Source organism: Urocitellus parryii, chromosome 12, assembly GCF_045843805.1.
Source record: "Urocitellus parryii isolate mUroPar1 chromosome 12, mUroPar1.hap1, whole genome shotgun sequence".
NCBI classification, from domain to species: Eukaryota; Metazoa; Chordata; class Mammalia; order Rodentia; family Sciuridae; genus Urocitellus; species Urocitellus parryii.
In genome coordinates, this window is record NC_135542.1 from 68,351,941 (window position 1) to 68,373,594 (window position 21,654).

A 21,654-nucleotide genomic window follows, 5' to 3' on the forward strand; every position below is an offset into this window, starting at 1 on the left:
TGTGTTTATCTCAGTTGCAAGTTAATAAGCCATTTCTTATTTTTGGAAAAAGTAGTGCCAAATGAAAACAATTATATGGGTAGTTTTTAAAAGTTCAATTCTTTTATTGATTGATTGATTTTGGGGGGTATAGGGGGATCAAATGGGACTATATGCATTGATTTCTCTTTAAAGACTTGTAATATTGTGGGACATTATTGATTTTTCTTAACTAGATTGATCTCCGAGATGACCCCAAAACTTTAGCAAGACTGAATGATATGAAAGAAAAACCTATATGTGTGGAACAAGGACAGAAACTAGCAAAAGAGGTAATGGAATATTTGCAGAATTTAGAAATAACTGTAAATATCATAGTAAAAGCTAACTCTTAGCTGGCATTTACAGTATGCTGGTTCCTCTGCTGATTGATTGACATGCATGATCTCGTTTATCCCTTGTGCCAACTCAGCGAGCCAGGTTTGACTGTTCCCCCTATTGTAAAGAGAAAGCAGAGGTTTGGAGATGGCAGGGAATTTGCCCAAGGCCCCACAGCAGTAGTGGCAGAGTCAGATTTCACTCCAAAGCCTGACTTCAGGGACCAGGCTCTTCTACCTATGCTACCCTGCCTATAGTATTTTCTTTAAAAGGCACACAGGAAGAGGCATCAGAAGCCGGTGCTGAGACTTCAAGCCCCTGATAATTACTAAAACATCTGAACTGTGCCAGATCAGACTGTTTCCAGTTAAGACTCTGGAGTTAGGTGGTGGAGTGACAGAGAAAGCCAATTTAAATCTGAGGCTACAATCATAAAATTATGTCCCGATTTCTAAAAAATATATAACATACATAAGCCTTTTAACTTATATTCTTCCTCATCCTGAAACTAGGTTTGCTTTTTTTTTCCAGTCAGTCCTACCATTATTGGATTCTATTTTTTAAATATGACTTTAATAGGACTTCTGTGGAAACAGAATCTAATAAGGCCTTTGAAAATGTACTATTAGAAGGCAAAAGAAAGCAGGAAAACTTTCTGGGGGACAATTTTTTCTCAAAGAAAAAATGTAAATGGTGTCACTAACAAATCATTTTAGAAATTCCATATATTCAATTTCGTACTCATGGGGGAAGAAAGAATTTCTAAATACCACAAAGATAAAAGTCATAAATTAAGTTATTGATGATTTAGCTACATAAAAATTTAATATTATATCAAATACCAGAAATTAAAAGTCACACAGCAAACTTGATGTATGTAGCAGAAAAATTCATTAACTTTCTTTAGTATATAGGAACCCCTTGTTTAAAGTGAATTCATCAGAAAAGTAAATATATCCCTATAGAAAAACAGGCTAAGGACATTGATAGAAAATTCACCAAAAAAATGCAGATTACCCTGAAGATAGGAATGTTCAAATTCATTTAGGAGTCAGATGCAAGTTCTTACAATCGAATCTCTTACACTCCCTGATGCGGTCTGCTGCTGCTCTGGCTCCCTCACTGTTCTGGAATGCTCCAAGCCTGCTTCCAACTCAGTCTTTGTGTCTGTGGCCCATCTCTCTGAAGCTGTCTCCCTTGGTAGGCCTCACTGCTCAAACTTGGCCTGTTGAGAACCTTCCCCAACCACTGCCATCCTCAGCACTCCCACTTCCCTCACTCTGTTTTTTCTGCATTTACCACCATCTGCTCTATTTTCCTTTCTTTGTCTGCCTCTACTCCATGGAAGATGTAGGTGCCACACAGCAGAGCACCGTTGCTTTTTGGTTCAGTTCACTGAAGTATCTCTAGCACCCAAACAGTGTTTGACACATAGTAGGTAAACATAAATATTTGATAAATGAAAGAATTTTTCATAAAGAACATTTGGAAGGACATACACTAGTATGGCTACCTCTTGGTATTATAAATATGGATAATGAGTTTATCATTCCTATTGCATAGCTATATTTTACAATTTTCTTTATAATGAGATGTGTCATACCAATTGCATGTAATACAATTTTATATATTTGTAATGTATCTTTCTCCTTCCCAGATAGGAGCATGCTGCTATGTGGAATGTTCAGCTTTAACCCAGAAGGGACTGAAGACTGTTTTCGATGAGGCTATCATAGCCATTTTAACTCCAAAGAAACACACGGTTAAAAAAAGAATAGGATCAAGATGTATAAACTGTTGTTTGATTACGTGAGACACATCTTCAGTGGCCAAGGAAACTCAATTTCTCTCAGAAAGTGTGTGAAATGGTACAGCTTATCAGACTTCTCATAGATAATGAAGCAGTTTAAAACTTGAAAGAAAAAAACAACTGTCCTCAGAATTCTATCAAGTTCATTAAGAATGTTTCTTAAAGGTCTAAGAAGCAGCAAACAGCATCTGAAGCCACAATCTATTATAAATACTTTATTTCAACTAGAAGGTACAATCTCTCAGGGGTTTCATAGTTTAAAAAGCTACAATCACATCATGTTGAAACTACATTAAAAAAAAACAGTGCTGTAAATGGAACTGCTTGGCTTTGACCACACACATTTCTGCACAGCCCTGTGGAATCTGCACAAAGAAATATCTTCTCCCTTTGCTCTAATTAATTGTTCTTGTATGTAAGTTGCTTTCTATTCCAGTATATCCAGAGTGGTGAAATAACAAGGCCAGCCACGTAGCCAAAGGTCGCTCCAAGCGTACAGGAGATGGGCCAAACCTGAGGAAAAAAATGTATGAGATCAAAAAAGAACAAATGTTTTATTATTACTTGAGCACAAGTTAAGTGTAACCTAAATATTTCTATATTAAAGCTTAATGTGCTTTCTTAAAGAATGCCAAAAGTGTAATAAGGTCATAACTGCATTATCATGACACTAAAAATGTACACATTTTAGTTAATGTGCATTAAACTGTAACAAGGCTTCTGACAATTGTAGATTTAGTTTGATGCTCCCCAAACTGCATGAGAAACATGCTGAAATTACAAATTAAAATTTTGGGTCAGACTTTGCCATAATCCTGGACTCAATTTAGCTCTCTGAACTAGCTGGTAATTTTTTTTTAAAATTCCCACATTGGCTGTATACATCAAATGAAATAAGAAGTATGTATGCTGACCAAACCCCAAGGAAGTAAATTGTATTAAAGAGGAAAGACCTAGAATCTAAGCATGTTACATGGAATTTATAATAGAGCAGCTGCTTCCACAATAAAATTGATATCACCTTTCAGATATAGATATTGGAACCATAGCAAAAGTTATAAACCACAGCTTTTATGTACACACCTAGAGTGTAAATTAAACAAAATAGTACTGGCTTCCAAATACTCACTTTCTCCAGCTGTATTACATTTCACAATATAACATTAAGCCAGTAGTAAATAATGTTGACTTGTTTAATCTGCAGCCAATATGTTTTAGTCCCTAGGTAAAAAGCTCTGCTTTAAAAAAAAAAGAAAAAGAAAAAAAACAGTTGGAAACAAATCTTCATTTTCATCTGTAAAGCTTGGTGTACTGGAGCCATTTCTAATCTTATCTGTGGAAACAGGCCAGAGAACTGTGGTAGAGGTGAACCATCTTATTAACTGATTGTTACCTAATTCAACTTCCTTGTTTGGTCTGCTATGGATCTGCCTTACTCCAAATGCCATGCAACCGACAGTAGTGTTAGACACAGCTTCAGCACGAACCACCTAATGCAGTTTAGAGAAGCATAATCTAATCTATAATTTTTCCCCTGGCCTTTCCTACATTTAAACTTGCTGTTGCCTAAACTATGCTTTCTTTGTCTTTGGTGGGTTTCTGTTAACTTCCAGGATTTATGCTTAAAGCTCTGTCTAGCGCACCGATTGGGTAATGGAACACTATAAACATTTATACTTGAAATTTACAGCCTTAAATGCTCATATCAGTCACAAATCTAGAATGTACTGTCTTGTATGTGAGCTTTGTAGAGATTTTTTAAAATATAAGCATCATCTTCCTCTTTGAAGAGTGGAGAGTCTATTGGATAACAGGCGTTTTCTCGTGGAATTGGGTATTGATTGGATGTCTTCTTTCTTACAAGAAATAGTGGTTCACATTGTCATGGCCTTATGTATTGAATGGAATATTCTGTAATTTTCTCATTTAATTTTCATCCTTTTAGTTAGAATCAAAAGGGATTGTATAAATCAATTAACATATTAGTTAAGTTGCTAGACACATGGTATAGAGGAATTAAGACAGTAAAGTATTATACACTTCCAAGTTGCCTTTGGGGATTTGATGGAGATTTTTTTTTTCCCAAATTTACATCTCTGAAACCATTCACACTTGGTTTACTTGGCATTGAAAGTTAAAATCTAGAATATATTCTTCCCTAAGAGAAATGGATTAGGAATCTGGAAATGCAAGCTGGTGTGTCACCTGTTTCTTGACTGGGCCTCAGTTTCCTCATCTTATTATAAATATGGGAAGTAGAACAGATGATCTCCAGTGTCTCTCCCATTTATCAGTTCTTATCATTCTCTTCTTTCTAATTCACAGTAATCTTTGTTGGACATCACCTTTTCACTTCACATTCTCCAGATGGTCAGAATCATGTATATAGATTATTAGAACTCTAAACAGAGATGACTGAATCATCCGCACCTGAGGTGCCTTAGGTACTCTATTGACCTTGATGGGGTTGGAGTTTCCCATTGCTTATTAAGAGCTTTTTAATTTTTTTGGTTATTTAGTATTTCTTTTTGCAAAGCCCTTCCTGTCACTTTAACTAAAAACCAAAGATTTGTTTTCTATTCATAAGCAGATTGTAGAAAAATTGCCTTATTTTCAGAAGCATGTCTTCATTAAAGCGTAGGTTTTCAATAGAAATTGAGACAAATCTCTGGAGTGACTATTCAAACTAGTGATCTGGGAAATAATTCAAAAATATTTTCTTGACATGAATTTTGCAAATGCATTGCTTCAAATAAGGTCATGTATGAAAGAACTTCAAAGAAATTTGTGTTAATCAGTTTTTGCATATAGAGAACTAGTTTTAAGGTTCTTAAAGATAATTTTAGAGGCTCCCTGAAAACTTATTTAATACTTTGCTAACATATGCCCTTATTCTATCTCTACTGGTACATTTAAGTTACCCATGTCGAATTATCATATTTCCTATAATTAGAGCTTGAATTAATGGTGTTTGTCATGAATTATCTTAGTTACTTTAAGCACTGCTCCATTTGATTTTTAATTATTAATTTTAAATACCAAATTAAATGCTGGTTTGTTGACTGTCGCTTTCTAATTGATTGTTACTTTACAGTGTCCCTTCTTAACACATGGGGTTACAAATAAAATGATCTGTATAGTTTACTCTCTATGTAAAGCACTGAACTTCTTACCTTAGTAGTTTTTATTTAATACCCTAAGAAAACATTTAGAAAAATACTGTTTCCCCTCTTTGCTCTGCTGTAGGACTGCTCATCATTGGCAAAGTGTGAGCACCTGCCCTCAGTTAAAAAATCTTACTGTCAGAGTGTATAAAGAATAATAATTCCTCATGAATTCCAGCCAAATTCCAATTTGGGTTACTAAATTCTATTTTAGTCACTTTGTAATTTCAGTATGGCTCTTTGTTCTCAAACACATACATACACATTCAGCTACATTCTTTGAACAGCTGTCATACTTCACCTCTAATGGAATGCCAAAAATGAAATCATGTTGGTTAGAAAGTTTTGTCTAATGAGGGGTTAAGGCTTGGAACACTTGTGTTTCTGTGTTATGTCAATCTCAAAAAATCAATGCCATCTGCAAATTAAAATGAGTAGTCTTTTTCTTATCTAAGGGCAATTTTCCTGTTTTTTGTAGACCATGATAGGGAATGGGAAAAGAGGTAGTTGAGGGAAGTTGCCCACTAGTAAACACTCCTGAGCAATTTCTTCCTGCTTATCATTACTTTAAAATTTTAAAAACTACATCATGGCAATATAATTCACAGTAACATAAATCATGTTGGTTTGATTATGTATTTCAATAATTAGATCTTAAAGTTTGCTATTTAAAATTATGTCCTTGTCTTACATACAGATGTTTTTGTTTAATACTGTTTATGCCATAAATAGGAATTAAACAAAACAAAACATGGTATCAAACAGTTCAACTGCATAAGTACAAATATTTCTCCAAATTATGGTAATCTAAGATGGCTATATATAATTATTTTGTTTTGTTTAAGGAAAGTAGGAAACTGAGAACAGACATTCAGGTAAAGGAAGTCATTCACAGGTGCTAGCCATTGAAGTGACAATTATTTTATCCACCTTCTTAATTTAAAATGTTTTAATCACTATATAGAAGTTAATAATTCATATTACATAACAAAATATAATACAATTGGCTATAATTATTAAAATTGCCATTAAAAAGAAAAACCTATTTAAAAAGGTAAGTGGCTAGATCATATGAAAAAAAAATCGTGCCTGGGGCACCATTATTGTCCTTTCCATCTAACCTTTCTGTGCTTTGGTTTTTCTCACCTGCAAAGTGAAGACTGCCATAAGTCACCTTGGGGGTTTGATCTCTAACTCAAATGACTCCTTATGTATTTTTCATCACTTAAGCCAAAAAAGTCCAGTGTTCTCTTAAAATAATCAACAGTAATAAAGGTCTTATATTCCATAGAATAGGGTCTGAGTACACAGTACTAGTAATAAGCTTTTTTCTCTTAGAAATAATTTTCCTTCCTAAGCTAAAAAACATCATAATACATAAGATATCTATTTGTTTTCTCTGTTTTATACAAATCGGTTTTATCACTTATTGAAAAACACTTCAAAATTATAAAAGTGTATTTCTACCTGAAGACCATTCTGCTTGTTTTGTTATTGTTTTGTGGGTTTTTTTTCTTTTGAGTTTGTGGTGTTGGGGATTGAACCCAGGAGTGCTCTACCACTGAGCTACATCCTCACCCCTTTTCATTTATTTGAGACAGGGTCTCGCTAAGTTGACCAGGCAAGCCCTGAACTTGCAGTTCTCCTGCTTCAGTGTCCCAATAGCTGGGATTATAGGCATGTGCCACCAGGCCTGGCCATACTTCTCTTTTGACCAGACATTGCTACAGAACTTTCTGCTTACACTTTAGGAAAGAAAAATGCACCACATATCTATGCACTTTTTAATATTCCTCAAAGCATATTCTAAGTAGTACAGAACAGTGGTTAAGAACACTGATTTCGTACCAGACAGTGGATTTGAGTTTTGGTGTTTACTAAATATGTGACCTTGGGCAAGTCATCTTACCTTTTTGTGCATTGGTTTCCTTATCTGAAAAATGAGGACTGCCATAAAACTTACCTCAAAGTTGCTATAATGATGAAATGAGGTAATGCATATGCATTCTATAACCATAATTGTAACTGTATCTGGCATATAGCACAAGTGACCAGTACATCTGAACTCTAATTTATCATAATCTTTTACTTCTTATTCCTAATAGGCACATTTAAATTGCCACCACAATCCAGAGTAGCATCCTTCCCCAAATATACAACCTCTAGAATTGCTCCTATAAGTATTTTAAAAATACTTTTTATAATTACACTTACCAGAATTCTTGATTCTCACTTGCCAAATATAATTCTCAGATAATAAATTTTCAGGTATTTTCAGGGGTTCACAGACCTCCAAAGCTCATCTAAGGACTCTTGGTTAAGAATCCTTGTACTCTACATCATTCTACCATAACAAGTACAAGTATTTTTATTAATAGTGACCCTTTACCTTTGGGTTTCAGAATTTTAAGTCATGAAACTGCATGATTTAAGAAGAAACCAAACAGATTTAAAAATTTTTTTAGTTGTGGATGGACACAATACCTTTATTTTATGTATTTATTTTTATGTGGCACTGAGGATCAAACCCAGTCCTCACATATGCTAGGAGTGAACCCAGGAGTGCTCTACCTGCACTCTCTGAGCTACAACCCCAGGCCCCAAACAGATTTTAAACCTTGTGATATCCACAACTTTTGATCCTCTACATAACAGTGCTTTGGTATGTCATTATTGACTGTGGCAGATATAAGCTGACACAGGTTTCCTATAATGATGATTATTTGAAATTATGAAATGATAATATTTTTGAAATTAGTTTAATGTGTTCCTGAGTTTCAGGGCCAGTTCAGCCATATGACCTTGGCCAGATCACTTATTGTGAGACTTAGTTTCCCAATCTACAAAACAGATGTAGTATTACCTATTGTACTTAAAATGTAGACTGTTTTATTAGATGAATATTCTGCAATGTGTCATGAAAAATGTAAAGTACCATGTGCCACTATTATCCTGTATATTATAACTCAAAGAAATTGAACTTTCATGAACACGTATTTCTTAGGTAACTGACACAGCTAGCTAATAAGTAGAACTCTCAGTCTAAAGAAATAAAATAGTTCACGAGTAATGTTATATTGTATGGTAGGAACTATTCCCTTACCCTTTTATGTAATCATCTTTAATACATACCATTCTTCACATTATCTGTCTCAGGAATATAAGGCTTACAAAATAAAATTCTCAGCTATACAACATACTAGCAGTATGTTAACCATCTGAAACTTCATTTCAAAAATAGAGAAATTCCCTGCTCTTTTTATCACTTTTTATAAAAGTTATATTTTTTTCCTCAAACATTTAGGACAACTCAACCATTAGGATTAAAAAGTTATTTTTCAGGAGCTGGGGTTATGGCTCAGGGATAGAGTGCTCACCTAGGATGTCCAAGACCCTGGGTTTGATTCTCAGCACCACATAAAAATAAATAAAATAAAGGTATTGTGTCCATCTACAACTAAAAAATATTTTTTAAACAGTTATTTTTCAAACATTTGTCTTTTTTTTTTTTTTTGAGACAGGGCACCACCAAACCCAGCTCATTTCCCATAAGTTTTAAGAAGCAAAATTAAGTATTAATATGGGGCTTAAACTAAATACTTGTAGACATTTGTGTTCTTTCTCTTATTTTGCTAATTGCCCAGGCTGGCTTTGAACTCCTGAATTCAAGAGCTCCTCTTGTCTCAGCTTCCTTAGCACCTACAAATAAAGGCAGGTGCCACTGTTCTCAGCATTGTATCATTTTTAAAGTCTCATATTAATGATTTCGTTCACTCAAAATTAAAAATTATTTATTGATCTATAATCCAAGCAATTAAGGTGAAAATTAATATTAAAGCATTTAATTTGGAGTAAATTTTAGTATAAATTCTTAACAATATGTGCTCCAATATAATAAAGTACTTACAATTGTGTGGGGGAGTGGGTTATATACCATTACAAATAACAAGGGAAAGACCTGTCAGCTGATGAGCATACCTCAAAACATTTAGGACAACTCAACCATTAGGGTTACCTGCTTTCTTTTCTGATAAAGGAAGACAAAACCCAGGCAGCTAGTTCTAAATCTCACATGCCACTTTTCAATATGGGTGTTTGTTTATTGTGCTTACCACAAACTTGATTTTGCATGAGTGATAGCATTCGTCTTTCAAAGCCTGTTGACTTTATACAGGCTTTAAACAATCATTTATATTTTCCTTGGAATTTGGTCTTGAACTAATAAAGCTCAAGAAAATGCTGTTGCCTCTCTGATGGAGAAATACATGTATGGATGAATCTGCTCACTTGGCTACATTTCTCTAGTTATAAATCTACTGATCTGTCCACTCTATGACAAAGACAGATTTAGGAAGAATTATTTGTGGAGAGATGTGTAGTTACTGGACTGGAATTCTTGTTAAAGGCACACTAAATGGTCTTGGCCATGTACATATAAAGAGTTAACCTGGCCAGCATTATTCTTTTTCAGAGGAGAGTACTACTAGCAGAGCATATTAACACAATTACCCTACAGTAAACACACACACTTTTTAAATCCAGAACTATCTCTGTAAGTTTATTATACATTTTCCCCATGCATGAGACATATAAATCAAACTAGTGAATATTTTATTTTTGTCTAAGATGGTATAATACCTTTGGTAAAAGTAATACCTATTAACCTAAAAACATACAACTCTTCAATCAATCAAATCCATAATCTTAGTTTTATCTCTCCCTCTAGCATTTTGTAATAATTCGTTATAATCCCGTAAGACCTCTAGTTTCAAATTATAAAAGAATTATCTGTGATTTTTTAAAATGAATATATGTTTCACAAATAATAAATTTTTGATCTGGTAAAACTGAAGGAAAAAAAGAGAATTTTTAGTGGGCTGGGGATATAACTCAGTTGGTAGAGTGCTTGTCTGGCATGCAAAGGCCCTGGTTCAATCTCCAGCACCCCCTACCCCCACAACACACATATACACAAAAGGATTTTTAAATATAACAGAGACTCATTTATCTGTTATCTACTGGGAAGAAGGGCAAATATTTTTAAACAATTTAAAATTGTTTCAATCTCCAGCATCTAAAATTTAAAAGTTTCAAATTCTGTTGTTTAGAATACATTTTGCTTTTAAAAAGTAAGTATATTACAGGAGACTGTATCTGGTTCAATTCCTTTTAGAGATAGTTGCACTGAAGTCCACAGTATAAAGGCATTTGTGGGGTTCTCAGGCACAAAAGCATTGCATATTAGCTTTGAATACTCTCCTACAAATGTATTAAATTATGTTCTAAAATACAGATATCACCAGAGTGCTCATGTCATTTAGAGGAATCAAAGTGGGGAAAGAAAGCAATTTAAAAACTACTCAAGCTATTACAAAGAGACCAAAACTATGACCATTCTTAAAAAAAAAAAAAAAAGCTGTTTCAGTCTCTAGTACTCTAGTAGTGAAGAGAAGAATCATGCTGTAGTGGCGCTTGTGTTTGAATCCTAAGTCTTCCTCTTAGCAGCTTAGTAATGTCAAAAATACTTTTACTCCTCCCCACCACACTCTGACTTTCCAGCATGTAAAAATGGGACTCAAATTTATTTGCACTACAGTTCTTTGGATCAAATTATTCTGTGACAGTGCCAAGCCTTCTGTCTGGTACATAGAGAGATCTATAAACATTACGTTTTTTTTTTTTCTACTGTTATCTGAAATGTCAGACAATATTGAAAATTATGTGAAAACCAAATACCCTAAATTGGCTTAACAAAATACCTGAGAAAGAGAGAACTTAATAGTCCATTCTAACAGCTGGTGGACTGCTGGGCAGAAAGAAGACAATGACAAACTGAGACACATGAGGCACTAACACATGAGAACTCAATAAATAATAGAATTTGCATTTTTTTGGGTTGCCAAAGAAACAATCTTTAAACTACTCCTTTTATACATCAGAAATGCCTAGAACATTAAGCAGTAACTATGTGTCAATGCTGAACTAAGAATTTCAGAATTTTATTATTTAATCCTTATCAGCAAGTGGTACAGACAGGATTTGAACCCAGTAATAACGATGCCAAAACTCTTAATCATTGTCTGCCTACCTATTAATAACACATGTGGGTTTTAAAACCTCATAGTCAATTTTCTTTGCTGGGAATAACCAACATTTCTTAACTTCCCACTGATGTTTTACAATATGAAATACTAGCCCATGCTTGATAAAGAATTAAGACATTTTCCAGGCAAAAAACTCATGGCTAGGTCTGGGGCTGTAGCTCATTGGTACAGTGCTTGCCTAGCATGTGTGAGGCACTGGGTTCAATCCTAAGCACCACATAAAAATAAATAAATAAAGCTACTGTGTCTATCTACAACTAAAAGAAAAATTTAAAAAAACTCATAGCTACCTATTCTATAAAATATATAAAGCATATTAAATCTGAATCTAATTATTGTTATCAAATCATTAATTCCAGTCCTGATAATATTAAAGTATCTTGTAATTCTTACATAAAGTATATGCTTTGCACATAGTAATGTATTTATTGATTACTTAGTTACAACAGATAAAGAATCAAAATTATAATGTAGAAAGTTTTCTGCATTCTGAATATTTATCAATATATATAAGCTTTCTCTAGCAGTGAAGAGGGTAAGATTAATATTGAATATTAAACAAAACAAAGATGGCCAGTGATGTAGTAGGTACCCACCCTACCAGTCTCTTTCACCAAACCCTCTTGTTTTCTTCCATAATGTGAAGGCTTCCTCCATCTTTAAAGATACCTACTATCTTTCATCACTTGTCATTATTTAAAATCACTTAGAATTCATATTAAGTGAAAAAACATTTACATATTTTCAATGGGTCTTTCTAGTCACTTAATAAAGAAACAGTTAAAAAAATGCTTGAAATTTCTCATTATGGAACTCACATTGTAACCTTATGCTTGGCCTCAGGAACATTACATGAGGTCAGATTTGAGTTAAAGGTAGAGAAAAGGGATTAAAACAGTTTTTGTGGGGCTCCATGTGTGCATGTGTTTTTTAAAGTGTAATTGATTAAATACTCCTGTTTCTCTGACTAGAAAAAAAACAGATCACAATCCAGAAAAGCTTGCTTTACCACAAATATCAAAACTGTATTGGGCTACAAGGAACAAAGAACTAAGATCTCTTTTAATACATGTTATACTTTAGATAATAAAGAGTATACAGTATTATCTTCTCATGAAATTCTGCTCTAGCAAAACCTCCATTTTTATGGAATGTCATATCCCCTTATCTGATTTATTGCTTCTCTGGCAGATTTTGTCAGCTTTATAAGCCACATTAAGCCCTTGTTCCGTATAGCCAGAATTTTTAAATAATAATAACAAAGAATACACACAGAAAAACTTGTTTGCTAAAAGTAAAAAGTGAAAGAAAAATGAAACCTCATAATTTCTCTGGTTAATTAGTAAATAACTCCTAGAAGAGGGGCAGGTAAGTATTAAATGAACAAAAGATTTTTAATTACACATCAATTCATCATTCCCCCATCAGTATGTATTACAATTTAAAAGTATGATGGTGAATAAGTGGATTGTTAACTTGGAATACTCTAAAAACAACACAACAGTAATAATAACTAAATAGCCAGTAAGATTCCAGCTGAAGGAAACATCTTAAGGATGAAGACCAACAACTTGTTACATATTTAAATTGGTTAGCTAGAAAGTCTTTTTAAAAGGTTAATATTTCAAGTGGAAATGTTATATTAACCTAAAAAATCTGATATATCAATTTGGATCCAGCTTACCCATTATTGTAAACAAGCAGTGAGGCTGAAATATGGGTCAATTGCTAAAAACCTGAACAATCCAAAAATGGATAATTGGATTATAAATGATTAACATATATTTTCTAAGCAAACCAAAATCCACATTTTACAGATCATAGCAACTCCCCATGATTCAGTTTGTATTTCCATATAGTCTTACAAACAGAAGACATGATGTGTGTAAAACATCACACTTTGACACTCTAAAATTAAAATATTCCATGTATATACAGACTGATAAATTAATTATACATTATTTTACTAGCTTATTAAGGCTGATGGCCCATGGTGTATTTGTTTTTCAGTCCTTTGTATTTAGGTTTAATTGCATTACTTGAAAGTAATCAATCTACTACAGTTCAAAACAATTTTCTATGTATACTTTTCAATATTGTTGTCCTCCAGTTTAGAAATCACTGACACTCTACTGAATAAAATCAAGTATGAATGAAGTCCAGTAGATACCAACTTGATCACTAAGATGGCCAAGAAAATATAAAGGAAACCTTCATTAGTATTAAAACCTTGGGAAGGGTATCAGCGACACTACATACTCCAAACCTCCAGGGATAGTGAATGAATAATCAGAATAGGGAAAGTATACACACCAGAATTACAAAGTGTGAAAGAACAACTCAACTGTTTGGAGATACAACATCTGCCTGAAAGCACAAAGAATGGACCTAACAATAAGCAATGAAGAACACAACACAGAATCCAGACCCCACAAATATGGAAAGATAAATGGTTGATTATGACAATAATCACAATAATAATAATAAATTAAAAGTGAGCTAGGAGCGGTGGCACACACTTATAATCCCAGTGGCTTGGGAAGCTGAGGCATGAGGATGGCAAGTTGGAAGCCAACCTCATTAACTTAGCAAGGCCTTAAGTAAATCAGCGAGACCCTGTCTCTAAATAAAACATAAAAAAAGGGCTAGGGATATGACTTAGTCGTTAAGTACCTCTGGGTTCAATGCAGTACCAAAAAAAAAAAAAAAAAATTGTAACAGTGAAAACAACCTAAATGTTCATTTGTTTGAGAAACTGGTATATTATTTTATGCAAATACATATGTGTAAATTTTCATTGACATGGAATGAGTTCCATAATATACTGTTGAGGTGGGGGGGAAAAGAAAATTAAAAATAACATGTACATTATGAACAATTATACACATGGAGAGAGAGATGCAACAATTACCATCAAGATACTAATGGCGGTTTCCTTTGGGTAGATGAAAAAATTAAACGGTAATTTAAATTTTCTTCTTTCTAATGATTCATATTGCTTAAATTTTTAAAATAAGTATATATTCTCTTTCTGATGAGAAAAAAAGTTATCTTCATGTTAGAAAAGAGTATATTTGGGCTGGGGTTCAGTGGTAGAGTGCTTGCCTACCACATGTGAGGTACTGGGTTCAATCCTCAGAACCACATAAAAAATTTTTTAAAAGTATTGCATCCATCTACAGCTAAAAAAAAAATTTTAAAAAAAGAAAAGAGTATATTTATTTTTAATACTATAATTCAATCTGGTACAAATTACCCTAAAAAAATAGAAAAATTCATGAAGCTACAGACTCAAAGACATTTATTACAATAGTCTTTTTTATAGAAAATATTAGAAATAATCTAAATATCAATGGTAAATTTAATAAACTAAATTATAGCATGCCAAAAAGTCATTAAAAATTAAAAATACATCCATCATCTCGAAGCTCAGTTACTTAAATGTTCTCTACAGGTCAGTTTCCTTGTCAGTAAAAAGGGGGATGTAAAGAGCTCTTACTTGGTTCTGTTTTCCCTAGCATATCAGCTTTACCCTATCATAATAAAAGAAAAATATGATGTTTGTGAGCTTCCTCTGATACCACATATTTAAAAAATTACTTTGCTATCTGCTTTTGAAATATATTTCAAGATGAACATTCAATTTGCCATCAAGCAAGATAGCCATCCGAACTTAGGCTTAAAGAGAAAATAAAATTATGCTACAGTGAATATAAAAGGTGAAAACAGAGCCGGGCTTGGTGGTGCACACCTGTAATCCCAGCTACTCGGAAGGCTGAGGCAGGAGGATCACAAGTTCAAAGCCAGCTTCAGCAATTTAGTGAGGGCCTAAGCAACTCAGCAAGATCTTGTCTCTAAAATAAAAATATTAAAAGGGCTGGGCATGTGGCTCAGTGTTTAAGCGCCGTAGGCTCAATCCCCAGTACAAAAAAAAAAAAAAAAAAAAAAGTTGAAAACAGGGAATGTCTACAACTTCTAGATTAATGGTGAAAACAACAAACAAAAACCCTCCTATATATATTCACAAAATAAGTTTGTTTATTCACCTCTATATGTAGCAAAATAGGGTTGGAAAACAGATGAAGGTCAACCTAGATGCCCTGGTACTGGGACAGGCCCCAATAAGAAACCACCTAGATTATACCAACAGAAAAATTGGTATCCCTACTTAACTGAACAACAAAATTTAATATCTACATACTAGTTTTCTTTATTACTTTTATTATCATTATACCAAAGTATATTTTGTTGCTTTAAATAATTAAAACCAACCTGCCATGGTCTTTCCCAATCCAGTGGAATAGGAAATGCTCCAAGCCAAGCTCCTACAAAACTAGAAATTGTAGTGATCTGGAGACTATTCTCCCAAATGGATGTAACTCTGTAAAACACATAGATACAAATCATTGGTGGTCTATATCTTAGCTGCTGGAGAACCAATCAGATAGCACAAATTAACACTATTCATATATTTTCTGTTCATTTAAAATGAGCATCTCAAATTGATTTAGATATTTTCCATGAACTATTAAAAACTAATTGGTAAAAAAAATGTATTTCCATTGGAAAGGTAATTGGAAAGGTACAGTAAGAGTCAAACAATACAAAAGAACATTATACAATGACAACAAAATCTTCTTCCCACCTGTTATCATCAATTTCTGGTTCCTTTCCCCAGAGGCAACTGCTATTTCTAAACTACTACATAACCCTCAAGAGATATTTTATATATGTACAAATATACACACAATTTTGTTTGAAGGATTTATGCATATTTGCATAAATGAAGTGTAATTGTGTATGTAACCTTTAAAACAAAACTCAAAACAGGCATTATTATTTTATGTAAATATGTGACTGTATGACCAATATGATTCTACAACATGTACACTCAGAAAAAATGAGAAATTATATCCCATCAATGTATATCAGAGTGCATAAATGCATTCTACTGTCATGTATAACTAATTTAAAAAAAATTAAAATTTTTAAAAAGCAAAAAAACCCTCAAATGCATCATATTATAGACCAAATTTTGCTTTTTTGGTTTTCCTTTGTTAACAGCTATTATAGTATTTCAGGTGCATCATTTCCAATATAGAAGAGTCGTGTATTACATACAGGTTAGTCAACATTTGTCAGCCACATATAGTCAAAAACTACTAGTCAGTTTCTTCAATTAGCATTCAGCAGAACAGAGAGTTCTTCCAATATTAGAGAAAGAAAAGAATTAACTGAGTTGAATATAAAAAGAGAATTATACTGCTCAGGCAATGTTAAGGATTCTGTAGGGTAATTTTTGCCTACATGTGGCTGACAAACAGTGCCTAGCCCCCATGTCACACATGACTGACTCTTCCACATTGCAATACAAAAAAAAAGTGAGGTGCCAGGAGACACAAAGTGTGGGAGAGACTGAAAGCAGGATTCCCTTTCTGCTGGGAAGAGTTTACTTTTTCTGTTTTATGAAAAAAGAGAAAAGTTCAGCTGAATTTGAAAGAACAGGTAGGGTTAGATCTTGAACTGGAGAAAGAGATGCAATGCAGACAAGAGAACATACATAAAATTGGTAGAGGCCAAGTGGAAGAACAGTAAATAAGCCTGGAAAAGCAAGTTAGAGTTGGAACTTTTAAAATAACATCTTTATTAAGTATAGCACAAATGCCAGAAAATCCTTTTTCAGTCATACTATTCACCCACTTAAAGCATACAATTCAATAGTTTTTAGTATATTCACACAGTTGTGTATAACCATCACCACAGTCATTTTCAGAACATTTTCATCACTCCAAAAAGAAACCATTAGCAGTCACTCTCCTCCCTCCTCTCTTGTTCCCCAGGCCCAAGCAACCACTAAGCTACTTTCTATCTCTGTGAATTTGCCTATTCTGGACATTTCAAATAAATGGAATCATACATGCTGTTACTTGTGACTGTTTTTCTTTGACTTAGAATACTTCCAAAGTTCATCTGTGTTGTAGCATACATCAATGTATCATTCCTTCATACATTTTGGCTCAATCATATTGCCCTATATGGATATTATACATATTATTAATCCATTCAACATCTAATGGACATCTGAGTTGTTTCTGCTTTGGGGCTATTATAAATAATGCTGCTACGAATATTCATGTGCAAGTTTCTGTGTGGATGTGTGTTTAAATTTCACTTCAGGTTATTCTTAGGAGTGGAATTGCTGGGTCATTTGGTAATTCTGTCTAATCAGTTGAGGAACTGCAGAATGTGTCCCAAAGCAGCTGAACCATTTTATGTTCCCACCAGTAGTGTAAGAGGGTTCCAGTTTTTCCACATCCTTCCAGCACTTGTTATTATTTTTTGATTATAGTCATCCTAATGGGTGTGAAACAATATCTCAATATAGATTCAGGTTTAAGATTTAAGAAAAGTTAAATGCAATACTAAATGAGACATTGAAGGTTTTAAAAGAAGACAGCAATGTGATCATGCTGTTTCAACAAGATTTATGTACATATCTTCTCTACCCTCTAGGCTCCAAGTTTACTGGACTAAGGGCAAAACACAAATTTTCATATTTTTCATTGTTCTAGCACACTTGTGGCTAACTTATGTTTATTAAAATAAAAATGCAAACATCCAAGAGGTTATCCTCTATTTTGGTTGTATGGTATATTCAAGAGTATTTATGATCCTGCATATAATGAATATAGAAAAAATGGAAGCAAGACCTAGTTTAAAAAATACTCCAAAGCCTATCTTTTTAAAATAAAAAATTATATTTATAGAAACAGTATATGCAATACCTTTGAAGTAAAGGACAATTAGACTAATAATAAAAATATTCTCCCCTTCCATCTCTTCCTACTCCTGACTTCTAAACCCAAAGCAAATACTTTCAATTCTTCTTGCTTTTCTTCTATTTAACTCAAATTTTAAAATATACTTTAAGTGTTTGATTTTTTTCAAGATTTAGTTACTTCCTGAATTTTACTACAGGAGATGGCTTAGCATTTTTGGCCTGTACCCCACCTCCATGGACACATTTCTCCCTGACTCTTTGCCCCTACTTCAATGGTAACATCTCTCCTTTTCAGCTGAATAACAGTGTTTCCATGGCCGTGATTCCACAGATGCTAATCACAATGAACCACAGAGTAAACCACAATTACATTTCTTTTTCTCTTGTTATGATGATTTTAAATATGATTTTTAATTGTTCTTGTATGTTAAAAACCGCCTCTCCCCTCTCCTAGCTGTTTATGTACTTGTCACTAAATCATCTTCAAATATCCAAAAAAACACAATAGTACTTCTGCTAAATGCTCTCTCTTCCTTTCCTTCACCTGTTCCTATCTGAACTGGCTTCTCTAGGCCTGCAGACTTGCTGGGGTCCTAGGTTGTCTCTAGACCATCATCTTGTAAATTCCCTTTGCCTGTCTTGGTTCTGGTTCTCCTGGATTCCAAGTCTCCTTTCTCCCTTCTTTCTCTCCTTCCTCACCCTCTCAGTTCATTAAATAGATTACTCATGTAGGGTGAGCATCCAGTCAGCTGTTCAGATTTTTAGAGATTTTTTAAAACTGAAAATGACTTTACTCTAGTGGTTGGAAATAACTTTGCCTCAAATTTTTGAAAGCATTGCTCCATTGTTTTCTGATTTTCACCTAAGAGGTTCCATGCCATTCTAGGTCCCCATCCTCTATAGGTAACTTGCTCCTATTACTCTGGAAGCATCTAGTATTTCACAAAAATGTATCTTGAAGTATCTTTCAATCATTATATATGAAATATATGGGCCTCATTCTAGAATTTCAGTTCTTTTGGTTATTGAAATTTTCCTTTATTTAAAAACTTGGACCAGGAGCAGTGGCACACATCTGTAATCCCAGCAACTCAGAAGGCTGAGGCAGAATGATCACAAATTCAAAGCCAGCCACAGCAATTTAGCGAGGCCCTACCCAATTTAGAGACCGTGTCTCAAAATAAAAAATAAAAAGGGCCAGGGATGTGGCTCAGTGATTAAAGCACCCCTGGATTTAATCCCTGGTACCAAAAAATAAAAATGACCAGGCACAGAGGTACCCACCTATAATCCCAACAACTGAGGAAACTAAGGCAGGAGAATCTTAAGTTCAAGGCCAGCCTCAGCAACTTAGTGATGCCCTCTGTCAAAAAATAAAAAGGGCTAGGGATATAGCTCAGTGATAAAGTAATCTGGGTTCAATCCCCAGTACCAAAAAAGCAAAAACCAAAATTCTTGTTCTGCTCAAAACGTTTAGAAATTTTGCTTTCCCTACTCTTGCTGGAAATACTATTATTTTGAACTAATCTCTTGCTTGTCTTACCTTTCCCTCATTTTTCATATCTTTCTCTTTTTTGCTTGAAGAACCTTTTCAACTTTGTCTCTAGTTTTTTTTCTATAATATTGTGATAATTGTACAACTGTGTCTATACCAAAAAAAATAACTGAATTATAATACACTTAAAACAGGTGAATTTTATGGTAGGTAGTTACATCTAAATAAAGCTATTTTAATACAACAACAAAATAAAATACTGAACAGTTGAGTGGATGCTCACCCTACATGAGTAAGACGACTCATTGTACAGTATGTAGAATTTCACTTCATCTGTTCCCTAAAGAGTTTGAACAAATATCTTAGCTTCTAGGGATAACCAGAATAGTTGAGGATATGAGGAATACAAATATATTTTCTCTATCTCTTCCCCCATGGTACAATTTTTATTGCTTATATTATTTTTATAGTATTTACATTCTGTTCTATGATGCTAATTCATTTGATTATTTTCTTGACATAGTAAGCCCCTTTAATATATAAATTGAACAGCTCCTTCATTTGGACAATTGTCTTCTATCACATCTTTGAATTTTTTGTTTTGTATTATAGGGGCACTAACTGGTCTTATGTTTGACACTCCTTTATATCTTCTCTTTATCCATCATATATTCTCTAATTACTTTATTCCTTCCAACCCCTTCCCTACTCATCATTCATTTTGATTAGGGCAAACCTTTCCTCCATGGTAAAATTTAATTTTCTAACTTGTCTATTTATTGATGTTTATAATCTATGATCTATAGTAAGGTGGTTTGGATTTTCAACTTATCTCATCAATTTTGCGATCTCTTCCTCTCCTTCATTTGTTTCACTTTTTCATGTTTGCCTTTATTTAATTGAATTCATCATATCATCAATAACATTTTTTTGAGGAGTTCTTTGTTTATTTTTGTTCCTTGGGTAGCATTTTCCCTCATATTGAATTCTTTGTCTTGCATAACTTCCCCCCCACCCTTTCTTCTATGGTGTGTTTTAAGGCTGTTGTGCCATTTCTATTCATCTTTTTCACACTTCATGTTGGCAGGCTGTCTAGACCACCTATTTGCTCAGAAGAGTGAATTATCTTTGAAGCTGTCTTTCCATGTAACTGGTGCCAATTTTTGCTGTCTCAAAGATGCATTTTGAGAACTGGATGCTATTTTCTATCCAGTTTTCTGTAACTTGGAGGTAAAGGGAGACAATGGAAGAGATAGGGCAAGGTTAATGTTACCTCTGCAATTCAATCAGTAATATTCAGCTGACGTTTACTAAATGGTGGCTCCATGAATCAAACTTTTAAAAACTAGCAGCCAGCCAGGGCTATGCCTTCCACTAGAAACCAGTATCACATAGTCTTCCTTCTCAGTAGAGCCTCAGTAAGAAGCTGCTCTGTTTTGTTAAAAAGTGAACAGGCCTGATGGTCAGTGAGGGAATCAGCACTCTATTGGTAGAATATCTATGTAGATATCTACACATTCTTCAAATTAAACTGAAGTTTCATAGTACCTATGAACTTCCTTTGATTTCCAAACTCCAGGAATAGAGTTGACAGAAATATTTGCACAGGTATATAAAATTATATGGAACAGCCAGGTGTGGTGATGCACACCTGTAATCCCAGTGGCTCAGGAGGCTGAGGCAGGAGTTCAAAGCCACCTCAGCAAAAATCGAGGCACTAAGCAACTCAGTGAAACCCTGTCTATAAATAAAATACAAAATAGGGCTGGAGATGTAGCTCAGTGGTCGAGTGCCCCTGAGTTCAATCCCTCGTACCCCCCCCCCAAAAAAAAATATATGGAACAAAGATGTTCATAAAAAGATTATTTATAATCATGAAAATCTGATAACAACATTCAATAGCAAACTAAATAAATTGTAGTATGTGGAACAGTCATAATGGA

The 21,654-nt window shown here is 33.9% G+C and overlaps 2 protein-coding genes across 3 annotated transcripts in view; one reads left to right on the top strand and one right to left on the bottom strand.

The window, feature by feature from the left end:
* The window catches only part of Rhoq (ras homolog family member Q), a 32,327-nt gene extending 30,155 nt beyond the window's left edge, over positions 1 to 2,172 (top strand). The window contains exons 4-5 of the mRNA XM_026385764.2: positions 216 to 311; positions 2,015 to 2,172. Of these exons, the coding sequence (XP_026241549.2) occupies positions 216 to 311; positions 2,015 to 2,170 (252 nt within the window). The 3' untranslated portion in view covers positions 2,171 to 2,172. The remainder of the gene's footprint in view (positions 1 to 215; positions 312 to 2,014) is intronic.
* Positions 2,173 to 2,557: 385 nt separating this feature from the next.
* Positions 2,558 to 21,654, bottom strand: part of Pigf (phosphatidylinositol glycan anchor biosynthesis class F) — a 34,532-nt gene continuing 15,435 nt past the window's right edge. Inside the window, exons 5-6 of one of the 2 annotated variants that reach the window (XM_026385766.2) lie at positions 15,708 to 15,816; positions 2,558 to 2,680 (exon numbers count right to left, since the gene is read on the bottom strand). In XM_026385766.2, the coding sequence (XP_026241551.1) occupies positions 2,567 to 2,680; positions 15,708 to 15,816 (223 nt within the window). In that variant the 3' untranslated portion in view covers positions 2,558 to 2,566. The remainder of the gene's footprint in view (positions 2,681 to 15,707; positions 15,817 to 21,654) is intronic. The other variant, XM_077792028.1, reaches the window with a different exon arrangement.